This window comes from Mastomys coucha, unplaced genomic scaffold, assembly GCF_008632895.1.
Source record: "Mastomys coucha isolate ucsf_1 unplaced genomic scaffold, UCSF_Mcou_1 pScaffold21, whole genome shotgun sequence".
Classification (NCBI taxonomy): Eukaryota; Metazoa; Chordata; class Mammalia; order Rodentia; family Muridae; genus Mastomys; species Mastomys coucha.
The window spans coordinates 55,789,874-55,815,891 of NW_022196904.1; the positions used below are offsets into that span (position 1 = coordinate 55,789,874).

The 26,018-nt window shown below is 42.5% G+C and overlaps 1 protein-coding gene across 9 annotated transcripts in view; it reads right to left on the reverse strand.

Moving 5' to 3' along the window:
* The window catches only part of Tjp1 (tight junction protein 1), a 358,112-nt gene extending 334,586 nt beyond the window's left edge, over positions 1-23,526 (reverse strand). For 4 of the 9 annotated variants that reach the window (XM_031386898.1, XM_031386896.1, XM_031386894.1 and 1 more), the window contains exons 1-4: positions 23,457-23,524; positions 22,852-23,009; positions 21,698-21,993; positions 16,821-16,950 (exon numbers count right to left, since the gene is read on the reverse strand). In XM_031386898.1, coding sequence (XP_031242758.1) covers positions 16,821-16,950; positions 21,698-21,944 — 377 coding nt within the window. In that variant the 5' untranslated portion in view covers positions 21,945-21,993; positions 22,852-23,009; positions 23,457-23,524. Of the gene's footprint in view, positions 1-16,820; positions 16,951-21,697; positions 21,994-22,851; positions 23,010-23,456 lie in introns of all 9 variants that reach the window. The other 5 variants (XM_031386893.1, XM_031386891.1, XM_031386890.1 and 2 more) reach the window with 2 other exon arrangements.
* Positions 23,527-26,018: the final 2,492 nt, after the last annotated feature.

The window sequence follows — 26,018 nt, forward strand, 5'->3', positions numbered from 1 at the left end:
GTTATTTAAAATTTATACTGAGAAAAATGTATTTTCACTATTGCTGTAGACGAGCACCTACATAAGACAGCCTGTGTAGATCCTGCTCCCAGAAAGGTAGATCTCTGAATGCCTCTAAACAGACACTATATCGCTGTCTGGACTACTGTAGCTATACCACAATGTGAGTAATAAAGTCTTTACTTCTGCCTTTTTGTCTTGTTGGATCTTTTTGCCACACACACACACACACACACACACACACACACACATTAGCCTTTCATCACCATTTCACATCAGGATGTTTCTGAATCATAATTACTTACTTAAAAATATTTATTGAGGGGCTGAAGAGATGGCTCAGTGCTCTGTCTGCTCTCCCAGAGGTCTTGAGTTCAATTCTCAGCAACCACATGGTGGCTCACAATCATCTGTCCTGAGATCTTATGCCCTCTTCTGGCATGCAGATGTACATACAGATAGAGCACTGATATACATAAAATAAATAAATAAATCTTAAAAAAAGTATTTATTGAGTAGCTGAACTTCATATACACTATGTGGATCAAAAGAACCTGGGTACAAAATAGTAAATATTGTTCTCTTCATTCAAATGACAGACTGGAATAAAACAAGTGAAGGCCCCCAACGATGAAAAGGGTCCTTCCTATGAGTTGAACATGGTTGGTAGCGAATCCCCTGGAAATAGACATGAAGTGCCCAGTGTGAGGGGAGTGTTCTATGTCACAAAAGGGGGATGGGTTACATAGAGTGTGCATTTGCCAGAGGTGCAGGCCACACTTTGTTACTCTGATGGCCTTTGATATTTGTAAATTTTACCTCCAATAAAACTGCAAAAACAAACAAACAAACAAAAAAAAACCAAAAACCATTTGATTGAAACAGGGATGTGGGTGTGGATGCAGATGTAGAAAAAGCAAGGAAGTCAGAATGTTAACCATTGCTAAAGCTGTGTGACTGGAACCTAAGAGCTCATACATTTTTCACTGTAAAAACAAAAACAAAAACAAAAACAAAAAAAACCCTAAATATAATTTTTTTAAGCATAGCTGCTTTCTTTGTCCCTATGCAAATGTTACGGCACAGGTAGATGAAGCTGCAGAAATTAGGACTATTTAAGATGAAAATGGAATTTTTACTTACAAACGTTAAGTGCATCAAAAGGGAGAAATGTGGACTAAGCGGCTACTTTTATATTATTTTAAATATCCATTTCTTAGTAGTGGCTTCCCCTTGTCTACTTGTAGTTTACCATGGAAACACATGTGTAGGTGGAGTACCTGTGATCCTGTGCTCAGACAGGCAGACAGTTACCCAGGGATTGATTACTTCATGCCAGGTTTTTGTTGTTGTTGTTATTTTGTTGTTTGTTTGTTTGTTTGACTGTTTCTTTGAATGCTCCCTGCGTTCCTCAAAACGCGAGCAAAGCACTCATGCTGAAGCATCCCTGCTCAGAGTGTGGGCCCAGGAAGGTAAGGACATTGTGATAAGGAGACTTGCCCTGCAGATTCTTCACGGGGCATGTCGTGGTTGGCCAAGTGTTTGGAGCTAACCCTTGTCCGGGGTGATATGATAGCCTTGCCTTATGGCTCATGCTTTGCCTACCAGCCAGCATGCTCTCACTGAAGAGGTGGCTCCTTGGAATTACCTCACAGTCACTTGGGTGGTTTGAAAGAACATGAGCCCCATAGGCTTTAGGAGGACTATTAGGAGATATGGCCTTGTTAGAGTAGGTGTGGCCTTATTGGGGTGGGTGTGGCCTTGTGCATAGGTGTGGCCTTGTCAGAGAAAGTGTGTCACTAGGGGCTGGGTTTTAAAGGTCTTTGAAGCTCAAAGAAGGCCTAGTGGTTCATATAGTCTTTTTCCTGCTGTCTCCTGATATAGATTGCTCAGCTACCTCTCCAGCACTATGACTCCCTGCCTGCACCCATGCTTCCTGCCATAATGATAGTGAACTTTAAAATGGACTCTGAAACTGAAAGCCAGCCTCAATGAAATGTTTTCCTTACAAGAGCTGTCGGTGTAGTCATGGTGACAGGACTTTCTCCAACAAAGCCACACCCGCTCCAAAAAGGCCAACCTCCTAATAGTGCCACTCCCTATAAGCCTATGGGAGACATTTTCTTTCATATATATATGAAAAGTGCAACATATATATATGTATATTTCTTTTCTAACTAGAATACATATATCTGTATTTATGTGTTAAAAATTTATAAGGGATTTCTTTTTAAGGTAGTGAACTAGACGTTTGAGGGATGTGTTCTTTCATGAAGGAGGTAGGAATAGATGTTTAAATGTAAGTGTATCTTTCAGCTATTTAATTTTGCAATTTACTCATTTGATGTGCTCCTTGTTGAAAAGATCCTTATCTATATAACCAGACCTCTGTATTCCTGGGTTCTGTACCCATTTGTATAAACAACTGTGGAGTGAACACATTAAAGAAAAAGGTTGCGTCTGTCCTGAATGTGGATAGACTTTATATTGTCAATTATTCCTCAAGCAATATAGTATAAGCCCATTCGCATTGCATATAGCATTGTAAGTGGTCTAGGGATGATAGTCACCTGCAAGCGCTGTACCATTTTATCTGAGACGTGAACACTGATGAATTTTGTTATTGGTAGAAGATCCTGGAACTGTCTTCGCACCTTTGACCTGATGCGCATAATTCAAATGCCAGCTGCCTGGAGGAGAAGCTTCTATTCTGAAGGAATTATTGAGAGCTGAACTGAGTTGGGACTTGGAGAACCTTCTCTGTGATACATTCATCAAAAAATGAGCTAGGGACTTCAGTTATGCATTACAGACCAGGATAAAAATGACCTCATGTAAATAGTATGGAATTTTTTCCCAATGAAAAATGACCCAATTTAGCAGTGCACTGTGAAGTTAGCTTCTAATGCTCTCTGGACTGAATGGGTTGTTTTCCTGGGTGACTGAGCCCAACACTAAGACGGTCAGAGAAACCACTGGGGACTTCAGTGCTTGGATTAAACAGGGCATTAGCCACAAGCTAGCTGCTTGAATTCCACGGATAAGGACAACATTCTTTCCATGCAAGATTTAGCAATGAAAACAAACAAGCCTATGCCATCAACTACGTATATCGTGAAGAATGGCCAGCTCTGGGTGTCTTCAATGCCATATCTCCTGTCTTTGAAATTTCCTAGTTGGCTATGAAAATTATTATTTCAAATCCTTTCTATCTTTTTAGCGCAAAGGCAGTTATGAAAGAACACAGGGAATCTGTGGCTCTTCTCCAAAGCCCACGTCCTTTTTAACCCAGAGAATATAACTCATGAGTTCTTGTTATGAGTCAAAGACTCTCCATCCCTTCAAAACAAGTGACTTAGCAGACCCAAGTCAGAAGAGGCATGCTGATAGGAAGGGCAAGAGTGTACTAAGAGGAATTTATTCTTTAAAAAAAAAAAAAAAATCACTGCTAATGTCAAGCTTGAAAAATGTGGGAGCTAATAGTACCATCTAGTGGCTATGTACCTCCACTCTTGTGGTGAGGACCGTGGTTCATCTGAAGCTCAGTCTCATGAATCCATGAATTCAGTCAATAGCTTATCACACACACTGATTGTAAACTCAGAAGTGAGAAAATCATCTTTGATTTGAATTTTGCTTAAGGAGATGAAGTGAGCTAACATAAGGAACATATAGGAGACATCTTATTAAAGTTTAAATGCTTCCAGGGCTCAGGCATAGTCTATAACAGGTTCTCAACAAACTGTACTTTTAAATATCGAGTAAGTACTATAGCAATTAGTTCTGGATTCAGCCATGAAATTCTGGTTACTGTGTTCTTTTTTTTTTCTTACTATGAAGAATTGTTCATTGTGTATTTCTTTCAGTAAATGTAAGCCCCACAAACAAACTTTTGGCTTGGTGTGTATTGTTGGAAAGCAGTGATCTTTCTGGAGGGGGCTTTACGGGGCAGGCCTGAGCTGGAATAAAGCCCAGGACTTCCCAGTGTTGGGTAGGCAAGTGCTTGGCTTCCCTCCTAGCCCAAGAATGCTTTTAAGGAAACAATTACTCACGAGACAACTTGAGGGCAAAGGTGGCAGAGTTAGAGGTAATTTGGGAACCTTTGCAACAAACGAGACAACTTGAGGGCAAAGGTGGTAGAGTTAGAGGTAATTTGGGAACCTTTGCAACAAATTCAGAGAGCACTTGACACTTGGTTTGCTGATATCTGTACTTATAAGGACAGGATTTTTAGGATTAGAGGTCTAACTTGCTTAGATGTGCATAAGATTCCCAGGGCTGGGGGATGGCTTGCTCAGTGATGTCTTTGCAGTGGTGCATGAGCATGTGAAGTGTGAGAACTGATCTCTCAGCCAGACCCAAAGCAAAAGAGCCAGGGCCGCAGTTCACACCCGTAACCAGTGCTGGAGAAGAGAGGAGACAGGAGGATCCCTGGGGCTTGCTAACCAACGTGCCTAAGATTGCCAAGGGCTAGGTTTAGTGAGAGAAGTTTTCTCCAGATATAAAGGGGAATGATGGAGGAAGACACCATCTACTTCTGCCCTACACACACACACACACACACACACACACACACACACACACACCACACACACCATACACACACCACACACACACATACACATACCACACCTTCCCATACCACATACACACACACCATACCACCACATACACACACACCATACCACACACGACACACACCACACACCACGAATACACAGACACTCTACACACATCACACACACCACACACATACACACACACAGACACATACCATACTGCATACACATACCATGCACACACATGTACATACCACATCTCACACACACACACACACACATGCACACATACAGAAAGGGGGCCATATTCACACAAAACAAGATTCAATGTGAATTTATAATTTTATCTTTCTTCAAGTGTGTGTGTGTATATATATGTAAAACTGACTCTTTGGTATGTATGAATCTACAATTTAGTGGGTTGGGCGTCACTACAAGAATAAAGGGTCTGAAAAGAAAATGTAAGTGTTCAGGTGTGTGCCCTGTGTGTGTGCATGAGTGTGTGAGGGCGCACACACATCCACATGCACATGCACACACTTCTAAGTGGAGACCCAAGGCTGGGCTTGGTATCTCCCTCGCTCTCCACTTTCTTTCCTGAGGAGAAGGTCACTTGCTGAAGCTGCCAGATTTTGCTAGATTCAGGCAGCCAGCTTGCCCTGAGAACCACCTCCCAAGCACTGAGGTGACAGGGGGACTCCAGGCTCTCCCAGCTTTTCTGTGGGTTCTGGGGGATCAGTGCCTGCCCGCAAGCCTACTTGCCTGTACATCATCTGCTCAGTCGCCTCCCCAGCCCACCACATTGGGCTCTTTAGGATCCATTCTCACATTCTGATTCCCTTAGGAAGAAAGAAAATGCCATTGTTCAAATACTTCTATAAAGGAGCAGCGAGCAACATCAGGATAATGGTTTTCATTTCTGAAATAGCCCGACTTCTAAGTCCCACTACTTGCAAGGAAATTAGCTAAAATTACATGGTCTTTGAGGAGACTATGGTCTCAGGACAGAAGTACAGTGGCTGCTAATGACAGATACAATTTCCCTAACAGAACTGAGAATTCCTTCAGGGTAAGCTTTATTTTCTCTATGCTGGTTGTTGTCCAGTGTCCCTCTGGAATGTGTTTGTGGCCAGTGACAGAATATGAGCCAACTGCTAAAGCAGAAGAGGAGCTGTTAGCTCGTGTGACACTCTCTGAGTAGACCCAGACCTGGAGACAGGCTGTCCCTTCCCTGACATACGGCCCTGATTTTGCCCTTTGGGGTTGTCTAGGGGTCTTTCTGCTGTTCTTTCTTAGTAAATCTTTTTTTCTACAAATGCCCACACAGCTGCGTCAGGTCGGTTTTCTATTTAGTGTCAGCTGCCATCTTGAGAATCCCTTTACCAGCATCAGAGCCATTCTTGACACAGGCTTGGGTCGGAGTCTTCATTTCCTTTGCTTTGGTTTGCCTCTGGTTGGGCAAGGCACCCCCATCATTCACTTCCTGATAAAAGATGCCTTGCATTAACTGTTTTGGAACTTCAAAAAACCAGATATTCCTCTAGCCCTCATGCCTTGCTAGTAGTTTGTACTGACTTCAAAATGACTCCTGGTGTTCCTTGAGTGCTGTCCTCTGTCTTCCTGGGCATAAAAGGGAGCTGTCTTTCCAGACCCTTCGCAATGAGATGGCTTTTGTTTAGCTAATAAGATGATGAGAAAAGTCTATTATTCTCAGATCAAGGACACCCACACCCAGTCTCTCCAGCATTTCTTCCCTAGCCTCCGGATCTCCGGGCTCTATGTTTAAAAGGAACATATTGAAATGGGAGGAGCCACAGGACAGAGGAGGGCCAGGTGCTCTCTACCTTTGTATCCACAAGAACTGAGCATTGTGCTAATCTGCAAAGGTGTCTGGATTTTTTCCTGTCCCAATATACTGTGTTAGGAAAATTTCAATCAGTGTGACATAGTTCAAGAGAAACACCTTAAAGCAGGAAGGTTGGCATTGGCTCCAGGTTTCAGAAGGGTTGCTCCAAGTTCTGCTCCCTCCGCTACTTTGGGCCTGAAATGAGGCAAGAGCATCCTGGGAGCGGGGGTAGGTAGATGAAGAGGCTTTGTGCACAATAACCAGGAAGCAAAGGGAAAGAGGAAAAGAGCAGACAAGATACATCCTTCAAGATACACTCCAAGTGACCTACTCCCTCTAATCAGGCCCAACCGCCCACAGTTCTCCTACCTCCCAAAGTCTGTTCAGGTTTTGAATCTATGGGTGTATTAACCTATTAATAAAGGCAGAGCCCTCTTGACTTGTTCATTTCCCTAAAGCCCAACCAGGAACAGTGTCTATACTGGGGACCAAGCTAAACCTTCAGCAGCTGAGCTTTTTAGGGGAACAGTACCCATTTAAACTGTGACACATGTCTCAATAGAATAAATACTTCTAAGGTGTAAATCTGTATGAAGAAAAACTCAGAGCACTTCTGAAGGACACAAAGAAAACATACATGGATTGGGGCCTTCTCATCTGGTAAAAATACTTCATCCTTACACCACAGAGTGATGGAGGAGTGAGGGACCAAACATCCACTTTTAGAACAACCCCAAGCTATTCCCACTTGTGAGAATAAAGTGTTCAGAGTCTAATCACATCATAATGGTAGCATCTGTCTCTTCTGTCTCTGTCTCTGTCTCTCTCTGTCTCTGTCTCTCTCTGTCTCTGTCTCTCTCTCTCTCTGTCTCTCTATCTCTCTGTGTCTCTCTCTCTCTCTCTGTGTGTGTGTGTGTGTGTGTGTGTGTACATGTGCTCACGAGTGTGTCTGGGTAACCTTGGACATCAGAAGACAGTGTCAATCCTTTGGAGGGGAGTTACAGGTGATTGTGAGCCACCTGACTCCGGTCCTACATTACAACAGCAATCAAATTTTAACATGGGTCTTGGGGGGAGAGAAACATTCAAGCTATACCACTACCCAACAGGCTGTTGAAGATGTTTGTTTGTTTGATTTTTAAAGATAGGCCATTGTCCTACATAGATTTCTGCTGCTAGGATAAATATCATGACCAAAAGCAACATGGAAAGGAAAAGGATTATCTCGCTACTCTTCCAGGTATCAGTCCATCACAGACACAAACAAGTGAAGAAACTTAAGAGAGACCATGGAGGAGTGCTGTTCATTAGCTTGCTTCTCGTGGCTTCCTCAGCCTGCTTTTTTCTACAGGCCAGGACCACCTGACTGGAGAGGCTTTGCCTACAGTGAGCTGAGCTCTCCAATATGCATCATTAATTAAGATGACGATCCACAGGTATGGTCACAGGCTGGTCTGATAGCGATAATTCCTTGGCTGAGTCACCTCTTCTGTTAGTTTGGGTCAAGTTGACAAAGACTAATCTGCACAGGTGAGTGAGTCAGCAGTTAAGAACACACAGTTCTCTTGCAGAAGACCAGAGATCAGTTCCCAGCACCCACACCAGGCTGCTCACAGCTGCCTGCAACTCCAGGGAATCCAGCACCTTTTAGCTTCCTATGGTCCTATGGTACTACATACACACACACACACACACACACACACACACACTTTTTAAAACATAAACCATAAAACAAAGAACAACATCTAACAGAAAATAGGAACAAGTCCGGGCGGTGGTGGCGCACGCCTTTAATCCCAGCACTTGAGAGGCAGAGGCAGGCGGATTTCTGAGTTCGAGGCCAGCCTGGTCTACAGAGTGAGTTCCAGGACAGCCAGGGCTACACAGAGAAACCCTGTCTCGAAAAAAAAGAAAAAAGAAAGAAAGAAAGAAAGAAGAAAGAAAGAAAGGAAGGAAGGAAGGAAGGAAGGAAGAAAATAGGAACAGAGAGAAGTGGAAGATCTATGAATCTTCAGAGATGAAATCATGTTCTGTCTCACTCTAAATGAGAACTTTCACACTGGAACTACAAAAAGCTGTCATTTCTACCCAGCAGACGAGCAAAGATGCTCAAGTGTGACAGTGCTCTGTGTTACTAGGATACAGGGAAATAAAGTGGAGTCGTATTACTTGAGGAATATAAAGTACAAGGCTTTACAGGGCACAGTTAGCTAATATCCATAAAAGTTATGCATGCATGTATCCTCTTAAGTCAATTCCCCTTTTAGGAACTTTATCCATATATATTATAGATATATTTGTGAGTTTCATAATGACAGCAAAGACAAGAGAGAAGCCAGACTTTAGTGGCTAAATGGTTTAAATAACATTGCTAAGCCAGTGTAACTTTATGTAACTGCAAAAGTAAAAACAGAATATTCCATCCATCTTTACTGTATACTACTGAACATGAGCACAATTCTCTTTATAATTGGTATTTCTGATTATAAAAAGTATCACAAAGTATCAGGTGTCTTTATGACATTTTCATACTTTATCATGGTGAAGTCACCTTTCCCCAGCCCCCACTCCACCCCATGTTCATTTTCCCTTTCTTCTGCCCAGATTTCTGCTTCATTTGGACTTGGCTTCTTGTTTTTCTAGAGCTCTGAGGTGTATCTTTAAGTTATTTGCTTGAGATCCTTCGGATTTTCGAGTGTGAGCACCTAGGGCTATAGATTTTCCTCGTGGGACTACCTTGGCTGTATCCCAGAGGTTCTGGCAGGTTTTACTTTTGTTTGCCATTTGAGTTTAGGAAATGTTTTATGTCTATCTTCCCTATTTCTGGTGCTATTTTTCTTTAAGAAAAAAGTATATATACAGAGAATATTTTTGTAATAAGTAAAAATAAGTAACTGTAGCTGTTCATAGGAAGAGACCTAAATAAAGGAAGGGATGGAAGAAAGAATAACTGCCTTTAACGTTCTGAATCTCACAAAAAATTATTTATTTATTTTTTTAAAGATTTATTTTATTTATTTTTTATGTGTATGAGTACACTGTAGCTGTGAGCCATCATGTGTATGGCTGCTGGCAATTGAACTCAGGATCTTTGGGCCCTGCTCACTCCAGGCCCCACTCCCTCAGGTGTAATTCACTGTAGCTGTCTTCAGATGCATCAGAAGAGGGCGTCAGATCTCATTACGAGTGGGTGTGAGCCACCAAGTGGTTGCTGGGATCCGAACTCAAGACCTTCAGAAGAGCAATCAGTGCTCTTACCCACTGAGCCATCTTGCCAGCCCCCGAATCTCACAAATTTTTAAGTCAAGTAATATAATATTTACCTAAAAAGACAGTTAAAAGTCACATGATCCACTGAAATGCAGAAAACCAGTCAGCTCTGGAAATCTAAACATAGTTTTTAAAATACAAATAGAAGTGGATCCTCCTTCCAGTTTGCATCTACTTGGAGTGGTGCACCCCATAACACCCCACAATTCCACCTGCCAACCATGAGGTCTGCCCTAACATTAGACACACTGGTGAGAGCCCCCTCTGACCCAATTCCTCTTAGCAAGCCAAGTAGTCATGGGCTCTGCCCACCCTGTTGGAGCTCCATTTTCCCTCCTTCCACACCTCTACCTGCAGTCTCAGATCAGTGCATGGGCTCCCACCTCACAGCTCTGCCTGCCTCCCAGGCAGGGAGACCCAGGTCAGCCGACACCAGAGGCAACCAGATGGCGAAAGACAAGTGCAAGAACATAAGCAATAGAAGCTAGTGCAATGTGGCATCATCAGAACCCAGCTCTCTTTCTACAGCAAGCCCTGAATATCCTAATACACCCAAAGAGCAAGACCCCATCTCATGAAGATGACAGGGGGTTTTAAAGAGGATATAAAGAATTCCCTTAAAGAAATATAGGAAAACCCAACTGAACGGGTAGAAGCTCTTAAAGAAGAAACAAATGCATCTCTTAAACTAGTACAGGAAAATGCAATCAAACAGGTGAAGGAAATGAACAAACAACAATCCAAGACCTAAAACAAGAAATAGAAACACTAAAGAAAACATAAATGGAGAAGGAAAACCTAGAAAAGAGAACAGGAACTGCACATGCCAACATCACCAACAGAATACAAGAGATTGAAGAGAGAATTGCAGGCATAGACGATTACATAGAAGAAATACTTCAAAGAAAATGCAAAATGTAAAGAGTTCCTAACTCAAAACATCCAGAAAATTTGGGACATTATGAAAAGACCAAACCTAAGAATAATAGGAATAGAAGAGGGTAAAGATTCTGAGTTTAGAGGGCCAGAAAACATCTTCAACAAAATTATAGAAGAAAAATGTCCCTAACCTAAAGAAAGAGATGGCCATCAATGTACAAGAAAGCTGACAAACCATTTGTCATCCAATTAGGGCAGAAACAAAACAAAAACAAACAAACCAACCAAAAATAATAACTTCAAAGAAAGAAGAAACTTTCCAATTATAGCTAACCTCATAAAAACAAATGTGAAAAACTGGGAGAAGTGAGTCTTTGTCAATAATGTAGAGCATGAAGACTGAATTCATAATCCCTCTGTAGAAGAAACTGAATGGCACTTAGAGACCCTGCCCTAAAACGGGACCCTGAACTTTCAGGGTTCTAGCTATCGGATGTACAAACTGTCAGGGCATTGGGTGATAGGATATTTCCTTATCATCTAAAAGTCTAGCAAAATCCTGCTACCAAAATTCATTTGAACGATAAGTATCTGGGCTAAGACAGATACATGCTAATTAGCTTGATCTAACAATCCCATAGAACACCTATTTAAAAAACATGGTGTTATTCACTGTCTATATGCAAGTCTTATCACTTTAAGGCAAAAGGAGACTCATTTGCATGGGGACTGTGGAGGTCTGCAGATGAGCCTGTGCAAAAGGCTCATTTAGGACTGCAGCCACATGCAGCTCTGCCCTAAAACACATAGTTAGCATGCACTGGGTTCAGTCCCTGAACACACATAAATCAAACCCAAAATACATTTCAGCACAACTTGACTTTTTTTTTTTTGATAAGTTAGTGGCTTACATATGCTATATTTTTAAAAAATAATAATCTTTAATGTCCTCTTAAGTCATTGCAGTATTTCTTTTGGTCTTTTTTTTTTTTTTTACCTGAAAAAAATTTCAAACATTTGTTACAATTTTTAAAGCATCCTCTGCTCTATCTGTTAGTACTTTTAAACCAAAGATGAAGTCTATATCCGCAGCTGATAATTTCTTTTTCTGTGGGGTCAGAGGCTTTGGGTCTGCAATCTCTGTCTTAACTATTCAAGTTTGTTGGCTAGCCTGAAAACCACTACAGAAACTCTGTAAGCAAATAGATTATGTTCCAGTAAATGTTGTAAAACAGAAATGACTCTTGCTTATTCTGAGACGCCTCAGATGGTGAGGAAAGAGAGGAGGGCCTTATGCTATTTAAAATGTTATTTATTTACTATCATATGTATATGGTATACATGTGCATGCTGATGCACAGGCCATACTGTACATGTGAGAACAAATTTGGAGGTGATTTCTCTCCTTCTGCTATGAGTTTCAAGGCATTGAATGCAGGCATCTCATCTCCCTAAACTTTTTTGTTTGTTTTGTTTATTTGTTTGATTGCTTGCTTGTTTTTTGTTGTTGTTTTCTTGTTTTTTGTTTGGTTTTGGTTTTGTTTGTTTTTTGAGACAAGGTTTCTCTGCATGGCCCTGGCTGTCTTAGAACTCACTGCATAGATGAGGCTGGCCTCAAACTCAGAATCTGTCTGCCTCTGCATCCGAGTCCTGGGATTACAGACATGTGCCACCACCAATCAGTGTTCATTGACCCAACTTAAAAACAAAAACAAAAACAAAAGAAGCAATTAAAGTGTTTTAAAGAGAATCACAAAGCTCTTGACCTAGTTGGGCTCATTCTCAAAAAAAGGGGGGGGAATGGGGATGGGATGTATGGGATACAAAAATGATACTGGTCAGTGCACAATATTCTCTCAAATCAGAATGGATGTCAGTGAGTGTCTAGGAGAAAAGACATTTAAGAGGAGAAAATGCCCCCTCCTAGTCTCCCTTCAGATCTTTATACACTGGCCCCTCTTCCTAGCCAATCCAAGAGCACATTCGACTACTTGTCTTCCAAGACAAAGAATTTATCTAACCCTAAAGAGCCTCAAACCAAAAGCTGATTGGTCTAATATATTGCCACTCTAGAGGAACTTCAATTATTTTTCCTCATAGATGAGGGCATTCTTTCCAAGGCTCCTCCCCAAACAATCACCCACCCTGCATCCCATTCACCAAACATTCCCCTACAACTTTTCCTTAGGACTTGGGATCTGACCCAAGGATTTATAATTGCCATCTAATTTAAGAATTGCCATCTCCTATACTCACACCTTCTTGGGTGCATCAAGTTAAGCACCGATTGGAATGACAGCATAACCCAGCCCTGTCCTGCTTTTTCCATCCAACAAATACTCCAGAGCACACATAGTCAACAAGCTCCCAGATAGGCTGAAATAGGATGAATTTTGAAATAAGACTCCTAGAAAACTAATCAGCCAAGGAGCCTGGATCCCAGGCATCTGTTGAACATATGCTGTTGCCTTGGTGACTGTGCTTCAGTGTGCTGGACCAGGTTGGCTGTGCTTTGGCTGTACTCTACCCACAGTGGAGTTTCTGATAGACAGGAGGAGGAGATAGGTCTAGCTATTCATCCTTAGGCTAAGAGCTGGCCTGGCCACATTCATCTGTGTAGGTCTTAGATACAGTGTCCCATGTTGAGATACACAAGGTTTTTGGAGACCTTGGGGCTTTGGAAAGAACAAAGCAGTTCTATAGGAAATCACTCTGTCCTTGAGCCTAATCCTAAACCTTGGGCATCTGGATAACCTTACACAAGGGATATGAAAATTATGTGTGGGAAAGTCCTTGTGGATTGTGCCGGAAACGCCTCAGGATCTTCCTAACTTTCCTAATTCTGCAACTCTAATATAGTTCCTCAGGTTGTGGTGACTCCCAGCCATAACATTATTTTCGTTGCTACTTCATAACTGTAATTTTGTTAGTTATGAATTGTAATGAAATACCTGTGTTTTCCACAGATCTTAGGTGACCCTTTATGAAACCGTGATTCCACATATCCCCCAAAGGGTCATGACCCACAGCGGTTGAGAACTGCCCATCTGGACTCTCCTTGAATTATCAAGTCACCAAAGAGATAATGATTTTTGAGTTACAGTTTTATATATGAAGTATGACCAACACTTGTCTGAATGCCTTTCTTTCTGACGCGTTAAGCATTTGCAGAGTTTGGCTTGGTCTTGAATGTTTCAGCTTTGACTACATGTGGCCTGTCACTGGCTTCTCATTGATTGATTCTAGGCCCAGGATACAGGATAAAGTTGCCTTGGTGAATTCATACAGATATGTGTGGGCGTGGACAGTCACTTCCACTTATTCTCTGCTTCTAAAAATTGAGGTTATCCCCACAGACACTTCAAGTGGGTTGTGACATGCCCTGACCCTGCTTCATTTCCTCTCATGTACGTCTCTACAAGCAAGTAAGGCTGCCATTGTTTTGGTGGCTGAATGAGGAGGGAAAGGGGAGAACAAGCTCCTGCCGTGTCCCAGTTAACTCCATTCTCCCAGCCCTTCAATGGGAGGAGAAAAATCACAAAGCCATAGTAATTTTTCTGAAATCAAAGCTCAGTTAGCTGAGCAGGGATGGGGTCAGCTTTGAAGGACTCCTTCTGGCCTGCCTTTCACAATGTGTGTGACAGTGATGGTCAGCTTTGGCTCCTCTGCCTTCCAATGGCGAGCTCAGGAAAGCAGAGAAAGCATGCATTTCACACAGAGGGCATGGAGGTTTGCTTGTACAATGACAGCAATGTGTGTGAGCAGTTGAAATGGCCTCTAACAGGTCAAGGGCATTACATTTTAGTTTGATGTTTATATGGTGAAAACACATTTGGGAAAGTGATTCGCAACTCCATTATAAAATTAGGTATGTACCATTTGCCTAATCATAATCTAAACAGGATAGTGTGTGTGTGTGTGTGTGTGTGTGTGTGTGTGTGTGTTTATCTTATCTGAATTTTTTTCTCACGAAGTATTTGTCTCATGAAGTACTTTTAAGGGATGTTGATGATCTAGAAGCTTCATAGCTTACTGTCATTATTAGCGTGGTAACCTAAAGATGTGGAAGTGGAAGTTTAGGACCACTGAATTCAGACGGAGAACTAGCTCTGCGGTTTCAGACAGAGGAAGCCCAAGAGAATACTTCTAGATTCTTCTAGCAAACTTCATAGCCCACAGGCACCTATGTTAATGCAGATGCTGAGGAAAAAGTGGTAGCAAATGTGGAATTTAGGAATTTTTAAAAAGGTATAGACCATTCCCAGGAAATGGGGTTGCTTTGGAGCCCAAGCTTCTATGTTCTTGGGGTCCAAAAGATATGGCTGAACACCTTTTTTTTAATTTCCACTTATATTTAGTAACAGAATTAGAAGTGAGGAATGGAGAGAGGGGAGGAGGAAGGGAGAAGATCAAATCAGTTTGACAGCAGAATTTCTTGTTTTTAAAGGAAAGCCAGTCTTTGTTCTGTTCTTCTAGCCTTCAGCTTATCTTGGAAGATCCACCCACATTTTATATCTTACATTTATTCAAAACCCAACAGTGTAAATGTTCATCCCAGCCTTAGTACAATTGACAGAAACACCCAAAATCCTGTTTGATGAACTCTGTGGACACGGTGACTCCACCAAGTTGACACAATATCACTCTGTCCTTACTTTATCCTGAGGTAGGAGTCCAAAGAAGAAAGATCCTGGAGATGGGTAACCTAAGACAGGATGGACAAAGTTTTGCTGCTTGTGACACACACACAGTTAAAGCAGGTTGGCTAAGGGTACACAATGGGTGTGATGATTCATTTTAGGTCATATTGACTGTTATAGTACTCTACTGATTACTCAAGCAACAATCTAGTAGTTGCTATGAATGAATTTTCAGATGTGGGTAACCTTCAAATCAATAGACGCAGGGAGATGCATGTTGCTCTCTGTCCGGACAGGCCTCACCTAATGAGAGAACGTAAGTATAGAGACAGAGGTTCTTCAAAGCTGCCCTGAGGACACTGCTGATTCCAGACTCCTAGGACTCTGACACCAGGTGGCAACACCAACTCCTGCCTAAATTCCCAGGGAGCAGCACTTTAGAGACTTGCCAGTCCCCAAATCATGTGAGCCAGTTCCTTAAAAATCGGACAATTGGTGTCTCTGTGTTATATCTACATAGAGACACAATTGACTCTTTCTGTTCACTGAAATCAAGATGGTAGAAAAGAACCAGAAGACCCCATGTTCACACATGCTAGAGTTACCAGAGTCCAGGGCCTTGAACTGGAAGAGATGGGAGCATGGAGCCTCATCTCTTAGACGGAGCCTGCAGAATGGAGACTCTTGGACAGAGTCTTTCTTGCTCTGCTTAGAGGGGCCACTCCTGGGCCAGCAAGCCAGTTCCAGCCTGAGCAAGTCTTCAGGCAAAGCAGGGAGGCCAAGGTCAAGTTCCGGGACCATGGCCAGCTTGGCTTCAAGCTGCTGAGTCTCCTACCAGGGCAGAAAACAGGAACTGACTGTGGCAGAGGAGACAACAGGGCATATTTACAATAAGCCTGACAATTTAAACATAGCCAACAATGGCTTGAGCATTTTCTAGGCTATTTACTGATCATATCTTAGATACTTGAAAGATCTAAGCAAGTTAAAGAAAACCGACGGCCCATACACTACCAGCAACTCATTTCATGCTTTTGGAAGATCAAGGAACACAGCCGGTCATTTTAATGGCTATTTTGAATTCTCACTTTACAAAAACCCTTCCCTTTAGGAAGCTTGTGCCTGCAAGATATGAACACAAAGTCTAACCATGGGTCAGGTTTTAGTCTCATCCATAACATAGGCAATTTATGAACCGAAAAGATAGATGAAGTCCATATATGTTGACTAATTCCAGATTATCTAAATGAAGAGCGTTTGGATTTTTCTTTGAAAGAAGCATTGGCAGTTCAATTTATAAGTCCCATTTTAATTTTAGAATTAGGCTTTTGAAACATACAGTTATTTGGGATGCCACGAATGAGCCAGGCCAGCATCACCTGCCTACATTCAGACAGTGGCCTTCAAGAAGCATTCTTCTGAGATACTATTTAACAACCAAGAAGGCATACGCTGGCCTTGGCATATGCTGGCCTTGGCACATCCTGCAAAACAGGAACCTCAGTAGAACTCTTTGTATCCAGCTGAAGGGCACAGTGGGGTGAGGATCCTGAGAGGAAGGGAAGAGGGGAGGTGAGAAGGCAGGACTTTGTTAAGGCCGAAAACACACCAAGAATGATAACATACTTGTTAAATAATCGAGCCCTTTGTTCTTGGTCCTCCGGGTCAAAGACAGTGCTGGAGTCCCACTGACCTCCGTTCCTCCTCGCTGCCTCTTTTGCCACAAGCACATCTCGTAGGACCCGTTGGGTTTGTTCTGCATTATAACACAGATGATTGTCACATTTTTGACACTGGTGTGAGCCTGCCCAATGTCAGAACCCACTTTCCTTCTCTGAAGTTGTACCAACAGATTACTGTAGATTTGACCATCTCAGACTGTACACAAATGGACAAATAAGACTCAGTTCCCATTTTTCTGAAGACACATAATGTTAGTTCACTTAAAAATGACCCAGGTGTCAAGAGCACATGCTGTAATCACAGCACTTGAGGGTTGGAGACAGAAGGATCGGGTGTTCAAGACCATCTTCAACCATAGAGCACATTGGAGGCCAGCCTGGGATGCACAAGGCCCTGGCTAAAATAGTTATTAACTATTGGAAATAAAGACTGTCTGTCTTGACTTGGAATTCTGTCTGTCTGTCTGTCTCTCTTAAAAGAAAAATACTGGCATTTTTTTTCCCTAAATAAAGAGGTTTTGTGGGGAAATACCCACTTGGGGGCTAGTGAGATGACAATGGGAAAAGGCTCGTGCCCTCAAGCCTAAGTCTGATCCCTGGAGCCTGGTGAGGGTGGGGAAGGCAGAAAGGGATGGAAGAGCTCTGACTCTGTTGCTGTAAATTGTCCTCTGGCCCCTGTACACACAGTAAATAAAATGTATGTTTAAAAAATACCTTTTTAAAAAACAATATTTAAAAATGGGAATGAAGGAAGAAGAAAATAGAATCTCTTCTAAACATGGCCTCTTATGTTCCTGACCAGCAATATTCATGCCTTCCCCATCTTGGCCTGGCCTAGGAGCCAGTGCCCGTGCCACAGAGAGACTCCTGACTCAGGAAACTCACCAGTGGTATTCACCTTCCCTTCTTCCCTTCCCTTCCTTTCCCCTTCCTCCTTCCCTTTTTCCCCCTTTCCCCCTCCTCTTTTTCTTTCTTTCCCCCTCTTTCTTTCCTCCTTCTTCCCCTTTCCCCTTCCCTTCCCCTTCTTCCCCTTCTTTCCCTTCCCCTTCCCCTTTTTCTTTCCCTTCCTTTCCCTTTCCTTCCCTTCCCCTCCCGCTCCCCCTCTCCTCCCTTCCTTTCCTTTTCCTTTTCCCTTCCTTTCTTTCTTTTTCTTTTTTCTTTCTTTTTTTTTTTTAAGGCAAAGTTTCACAACATAGCATAGAACTTTCTATGTAGAACAGTTTGGCCTTGAACTTACAGAGATTTGCTGCATGTGCCTCCTAAGTGCTTAGAGACATGTCATTAGGGCTGGGTTTTGAGAGTGTAGCTCCTTGCCCTACTCCCTGTCTTCTTTCTCTGCCTCATGATTACAGTTCAAGATGAGCTCTCAGCATCTAGCTGTATGCCTGCAGTGTGCTGCTATGCTTCCCTGCCATTCTGGGACCATAAGTCAAAGAAACCATCTCTTCTATAGGTTGCCCAGGTCAAGATGTTTTATCACAGCAACAGAGAAGTAACTACTATGCTTAGCCTGGTTCCAGGCTTGCCCATTGCAGACTTAGGACTTGTGAGCTGTATGAAAACCCGAGGAGGAGAGGCTTATCCTGGAGGTGAGCTATAGGAAAAATGGGCTGGGGCCTGCTCTCTTGGGAGTGTCCTCATATGCTCACACCTGAATTGTCCTTCCAGACTCACCCCTCTTTTGGACTAGATAGACTCTTTTGCCTCCCTCAGAAAGCTCTGCCCTGCTCACTCAGGCTCTCCACAATGTGTTTAACAGGATGCGTGTGAACAGTAGAAGCTAGCCCCTTTTGCATCGTAAGAACTACAAGGTCTCTTTGGCATTCATATAAACTGATGTTACCCACACAGTGAGAGAAAGAAGGTGGATGTCACTGCAGCTCATCCTAAAGCAGCTCCATTCTGGGCCACCAAGGTTGAGTCCTATAGAGTGAGATGGACCACACAACACTGAGGGATTTGAGCTTTTGTTAGAGAAGTTGCTTAAGAGCCCAGAATTATCACTAGGTAATGTCCTTTACACAGTCGATCAGGCTAACACTCAAACAAACTCTGACATTCAAATGCTAAGAGAATGTGAACTTTTTTCTTTTTTTCTTTTAGTTTTAGTTTTCAAAACTAATATTAGAAACCAGCTCTCCAATGCTGGTCACACAGATATAAACTCTCAGTACTGGAGAGGTTGAAGCAAGAGGATCATGAGTTTGAGATTAGCTTGGGCTATGCTTCACAAAATAAAAAACAAAAAGGCCTCTCCAGTTCTCTTCTGATGATGTCATTAATATTATCTTTCCTTTGCAGCTTTTCAATCTTTAAGTCACTTTAGAGCCCCATAGAAATTTCAAAAACAGCACAGAGAATTTACACATTGGCTTTTCTCAGCTTCTCTTAATATTTTTTTATAATCTTACATTAATTAAAATCAGGAAATTGATGTTGGTGCAATACTGAACTACAGATGGTATTCATATTTCCTTGGTCATTTTATGGTGTTGGTTCTGACACATCTGTATTTCTACAAGAGACTATTGGCTGGGCAATTTGTGTAATTATAATCACTTCATTTACTTTCCAAATAAATGTAATTTGTTTGTTTGTTTGTTATTGTCTCTGTGTGTGTGATAAGGGGACAGGATGTCACGGTATGTGGAGGCCAGAGGACAACACTGTAGAGTTGGCCCTCCTTCTCCCTTCACTTGGCCAATGAGAATTGAACTCAGGTCTCCAGGCTTGCCTAGCAAGCACCTTTACTCACTGAGCCATCTCACCGTCCCTCAAACTTAAGAAAACAAAAACAAAAACAAAAACAAACAAAAAAAACCAAAAAAAACCTCATTTATTTATTTATTTATTTATTTATGTTTACTTTTGCTTAGTAACACTTTAAAAATGTGCAGAAAAAATACAGAAACTAATTTGACAGGCCCGAGGGGATCCAACTTTCTAACTTGAGACTTAAGAAATATCAACACTTTGACATATGCTTTACAATTGTTTTGAAGAATAAAATATTAAATATGTAGTAAACATCTCAACTGAACTATTTTTCTGGCTTTCTTCTTTCTCAGCCATGGTTATTTCTTTGGATAAAAAAAAAGAAGTAAGCAAATTAACCGAATTCTGTGTTTGTCCCTTACCTAAAATGTTAAATAGTGATGGTAATAGATATGTAGCTTATGTTTTTACTTACCAGTATTTTAATATGTAGAAATATTTATTGCTCTTCAAAAGTACACCAAATACTCAATAACAGTAAACTATTTGACAGTATAAATTGATTCAGTGGTCATGGTACATTGATACATAGTAGGCACGGTGAAGTTAGCCTGAACAACCCATAAATGACCAGATCCATACATGTCTGTGACACAGAAATTTATATTGCATTACATCCTAATGAAGTAAGTCACTTGTAGATATTCTTATTGATTTGTCTACTGACTATATATTGACTATTTTATTGAAAGGCTGTAGGATGGGCAACCAACCATGACCTGTGATCCACAAAGACAACCTACAAGCTAAGGACAGAAGTTCAGAGACAAACCTTAAAAGTCACCACTAGAAAGCTGGGTCCTATGTTCAGTCTTGGAGAAGTGTCAAAAGCGAATGGACTCCAGCAACCTGATACTGCTTCAGAATATTCAAACCTCACAAGCCACTTGTGTCCTGTCCTGTCCTGGCTCTGTCCTTACTGACCCCACAGCTGACCCAGGATACATGTCAGCATCACTTTCCTGAACCGGGCTTTCTCTAGTTTTCCACTTTCAGGCCATCTCCCTCCTCATCTTTATTCTGGATTTAGTCTAAACATGATCTCAGCAGAATATGATCCTTTCTCTGTAGAAGGAAGACACTGAGAACTTGGGAGAGTCAACTCCAGCGCTCTCTTCGGAAGACTAAGAGAAAGAAACAGCAAATATTTTCATGATGACTTAAAAGGCAGTTTCCTATACACATAATTCACACACATGGCATTCCCCTGTGTTTTGCAGTGTACCCACAGGAGTGTGCGGCCATCAGGACTAACTCCAGAACATTTCATCGGCTCCTACTTCCAGTTCTGATGACCGGTAATTTTCTTTTTGTCTCTATGGAATTACCTATTTGAGGTTTTTTTTCCCACTACCGGGGATTGAACCAGGACCTAATACATGCGAGCCAAGTGCTATACCACAGAGCTACAGCCCTGCTCTGGACATTATATGAATGTGATTAACTACATTTTTGTGAGTGGCTTCTTCCGCTTCCAAAACATTTTTGAAGTCCATCTGTGTTGTAGCATGCACAAAATCTCCAGGAATAGCATTCAGTTGCATGACAGAATTTGTTCCCTTGTCACTTGAACACTTGGAATCTTTCTGCTTTGGGACTGCCGTGGGCAGTGATCCTGTGGATATTGTTTTTCGGGTCTCTGTGTGGTCACACGTTCATTTCTTCTTGGTAGATGCCCAGGAGTAGAACTTCTGCGTCACATGCTAACTAATGTTTTTGAAAAGGCATGGTAGTATTTGTGTCTTTTGTGAACAAAATTTCAGCCCAGCCTTCTCAGCTCATTAGTGGGCTTGCACTTGAAAATAAATACTTAGATATTTAGAAGACCCTCAGGCTGTGTCAGAAGCTACACACAATTTTCTTTTGTATCCTAGCATTTATTTCTACATTGTGAGGTTATTTTTTTTTAGAAACCTGGACATTTTTAGGAAGCTATAAGTCAACACTGTATTGAAACTGGCTATTCCATAGTGTGACCTGGGCTATCGTAGATCTCTGGGTCAACATTACTACAGCTACTATCTCTAGAGCAAATCGTGTTCTTACCTTGGTAATAAAGAAAAAGGGAGGTGAGCAGGTAAGGGCTGAGCTCCTCCAGATGAGCGCAGAAGGCACAGAAAGCACTCGGCCCTTTGGAGAAGAGCTTCAGGAAAAAGCACTCCACTCTTTCCGGGTAGCGATCCCGAGAGAGGATCTCTCTGTACTCTCTTAGGGAGAACACCCCATCGTACACCAAGTAGGGAAGCACCCGGGCCAGGTGGAAGTCCTTCAGCATCTGCTCTTTGTACTTCATCAGTATTTCTGCGAGCCGCTGATTCCTCTTCTCCTTTTCCTTCTGTGTCCTTGTTTCACAGGAATAAAACCAAGAGTTAGCTCCTCGCTCCAACATGCTGGGCCCTATAGACAAGAGACAGGGCTCCCTCCTGATGGCTGCTGCTCTGAGGCCTTGCCGGCAGGATCTACACACTTAGACCCCTGGGAGCAAAGGCTGCCTGCTGTCCGGAGTTATTATAGGTCTGCAGGGCGAAGAGAGGCATAGGATTAACCCCAGGTCAGTCTTGGCCCAAGAGGATTGTGCTACATTCTCTAACCCCTAACTCCTTGCAACGGGCAACTCCAAAGGATAGACAGGATGCAGCCTAGTTGAAGTCTATTTACATTTACATTCTTTCTTTCACCCCCAAATAATCATTTTCCTAACACTTCACTCTCCAAATGATTCTTTGAGGTGTAAGGAACCTTCCATTCTCATAGCTCAACTTGAATCACAGTATTGGCAACTATATCAAGAACGACACTGCTTTCTCTATATGGAAGGTACACTTCCCACCGTCCATTCTGGTGCCTGCAGTCTCCTTGCAGGAAAGCTGTTAGGAGTCAAGACCAGTTGTTGTTTAACAGCCTCTCTCCCTTTTAAGAAACTGAATCCTGCATGATGTTATTTGAAAGAGGATAGTCCTTTTGTTTTTTTTGTTTTTTTAAAGAACTCTAAAAGCTTCAAAGTGATCCTTTGACTAAGTAGTGCCCTCCCATACAGGACCCCTCTCCCCTGATCCAAGCCTAGTGTCCATTTAATGAAACCAGATTAGAAGGGATTATTGCTAGCTCGGGGGGGAGGCTGCTGCCACAAACAATGCATCACTCAAGATGGTGTGGCTATAATACAGTTGTGCTCGGCTTGCCTTCATGTTTGCATCTACCTGGAAACTCTGTCCCTGGGGTCACCTCAGGTCAGCACCCTGGATGGCTGCTTCTTTCAGGCAAGGGACTCTTGTCCAGATTCTCCGCAGGCATGCAGACAAGTGAGTCACAGTAACAGGGCTCTTCTTCCATTCTCGGCCCCCAGGTGATCATGAACCTGTCATGAGGAGTGATTTGAAGCTCTGGTGTTGTAGGCTTTTTCCGAGTCAGGGAATTGGGGGACAAAGTCTACTGCCACCATAATATTCTTACTGGTTTGGGTCATAGAAGAAATTAGATCTTTCTCTGTAGCGTGCATGTGGAAGATTTGTTTGGCAGCAAAGCTGAACTCCCTTGAGTGATTTTAAGGTTGAAAAGAAAAGACTTTGGCTAGGTTTCAACCTCACAGGTGACCTTGGATTCTCATGCTAAGATATTTGCAGTGCTGACCCTGGAGAGAGACTACCCCTCATAGATTAGTCAACCCCTGGAGATAGCAAAAGGACTTCCAAAAGAGTTTGTTGTTTTATGAGCAAACACAGAAATCCAGAGCCCACCTCCACTCACCCCTTTACCAGACTTGTATACTTGGGGGGGGGGGTCATTGTTCACCTGCCCTTATCACCTTAGGATCAGGTACAAGACATGAGGAACAACTCCTATATTTATCCCAGAAGCCCTAGAATTATTCAAACCTGTCAACCCTAAACAGAATACCTTGCTCCAATGTTGCCATGGAAACCACAAATAAAAGTTCTAGCTGTATCTTCATCCTCTTGCCTCCTTGCCTCCTTCCCTCCAGCTGGGATGTACTTTCTCTGCAGGGTTTCTCAGTACTCTTGTCTGCCAATCTGTTGGCTTTATGTTATCTGAGTAATAATAAAAACTACACTTAATAAAGACATATTGAAAGTATAAAGAGGGGCTGGGCTGAGACAGTATGGTAAAGGCCTGTGAGCTTCAGGGCCAGGGCTAGGAAGTCAGAATCCCAGTTATGTTCTCAGCACCAGCAATTTCCCTAACTGGACTCCTCATTGAAACTTCTGGGAGAAATGTTGCCACCTTGTGGTACTTTGTAGCCACTGCTCTCCTAGGTTTGCTGTTAGTTTTTGTTTTTGTTTTTGTTGTTGTTGCTTGTTTTTTGGAAATGATTTGTAACTCTCTTGCATTCCTAGCAAAGTAAAGGAAAAAGGTACAGACTCTCCATATCCCTTTCTACATGTGGCCTCACTCAGTGTCCATATCCCTGCCCACAGCCATCTCACATGTTGGCAGCATCTCCCAGCAGAGAGTGTGCATTGTTCCAGTGCGATCACTCTCCAGGGCCCTGGCACAGTCCGCTTCACCCTGTATTGTGCCATCCATGTGTTTGAAAGAATGGACAAGAACAAACTGTCCACCATTGGACATAAAGAACTGTTCCACTGTCCTGGACACCTCTGCTCTCCGTTCACACCCCACTCCTAGACCCTGACACACATCTTTTGTTGCAGGCCAATTTTTACTCAAAGGCTTTGCTCAGCGACCCACTTTATTTGTGTTAGGTATATAATAGAGAACAGTGATGAATAAGATAGTCATCCTCCCAAGTGCAAGAAGGAGGTGCAGGTAGGGTCAGGTAAAAATCAAGAAAGCAAATGCAAGGAATCGTGATACCACACAGCTGGAAAGATACTGGTAAAGACTGTGGGCAGAGCTACCTCAAAGAGAGTGGGCACATCTAAGTTAAAGCCTCTGGGATGGAAATAAATTAGATACTGGGCTGGAGAGATGGCTCAGTGCATAAGGGTGTTAGTTGCCAAGCCTGATGACCTGAGTTTAATATGGAACCTAGATGGTAGAAGGAGGGAACTGTTTCCTGATGTCCTCTGATTTCCATATGCAATACAAATACAAATAACACACACACACACACACACACACACACACACACACTTTTAATGAAGTTGAAAAGAAGTCAGATAATATCAATGAGCAACTGGAAAGAATAGAGAGTGAGGACCAGAGAGCTTGATGAATTAGCACAAGGGGCTTTAGGGTGCAGGTCATGGGGCAATGTTAGAGAACACTGGACACTTGTTCTTGCTGGCATGCCTATGGGGCATTATTTTGATTAGGCTTGTTGGTGTTAGAAAAATCTGTCCCTGGTGGGTGGCATGATTTTCTGCCCTGAGATCCTAGGCTATATAAAAACGAGAACGTGAACTGAGCACAGACATCCACCACTCTCTGACCAGCTGCCCTCAGCTCCAGCTACTAGGACATCTCCACCACGATGTGCCTTTGAACTGTGAACCAAAATGAACCCTTCTGCCTTGAGGTGCTCTCTGCAGCCTATTTATTTAATCACACCACCACCAAAGGAATTTACGAGCTTCATTTGCAAAGGAAAAAGCTCCTGAATCCTTCATTCACTAGAGTGACATGGTAAGATTGATGACAGTTTAAGAAAGTTCCTGGATAGTTTTATGTCGAATTGATGCAAACTAAAGTCATTTGAGAGGAGGAGCCTCAATGGAGAAAATGCCTCCATGAGACAGGACTGTAAGCAGGCCTGTAGGGCATTTTAGTAACTAGTGATTACTGGGGGGAGGATCGATCTCATTGTGGGTGATGCCAACCCTGGGTTTATAGTCCTGGGTTCTATAAGAAAGCAGGCTGAGCAAGTCCTCCAAGGCCTCTGCATCAGCTCTTGCCTCTAGGTTTTTGGCCCTCTTTGAGTTCCTTTCCTTCCTTTCAGTGATGAACAGAGACACATGGAAGTGTAATCCAAATAAACCCTTTCCTCCTCCCCAACTTGCTTTCGATCATGGTGTTTCGTCACAGCCATAGTTACCCTAACTCTGAGATGCCTTCATTCGATGCTACCAGTTTACCTTCCCTGTACCATCTGCTCACTCTCCCAAAACTTTCTTTCTTGAAGCATTTGGACATGTTCCATCATGATGAGCTAGAACTCCCCAGCCTGTTTTTACAAGGACTACAGATAGTGTCTTATCTAGCTGTCTTCCTTGCTTTCTATTGCTGGGATACAATGCTCTGACCAAAAGCAACTTAGGAGGAGAGAGCATTAGCTGTGACATCAGGGCAGGAACTCAAGACGGGAACCTGAAAGCAGAGGCTGAAGCCGAAGCCATGCTGTAATATTGCTTATTAGCTTTCTCCTCCTGGCGTGCTCAGCTTCCTT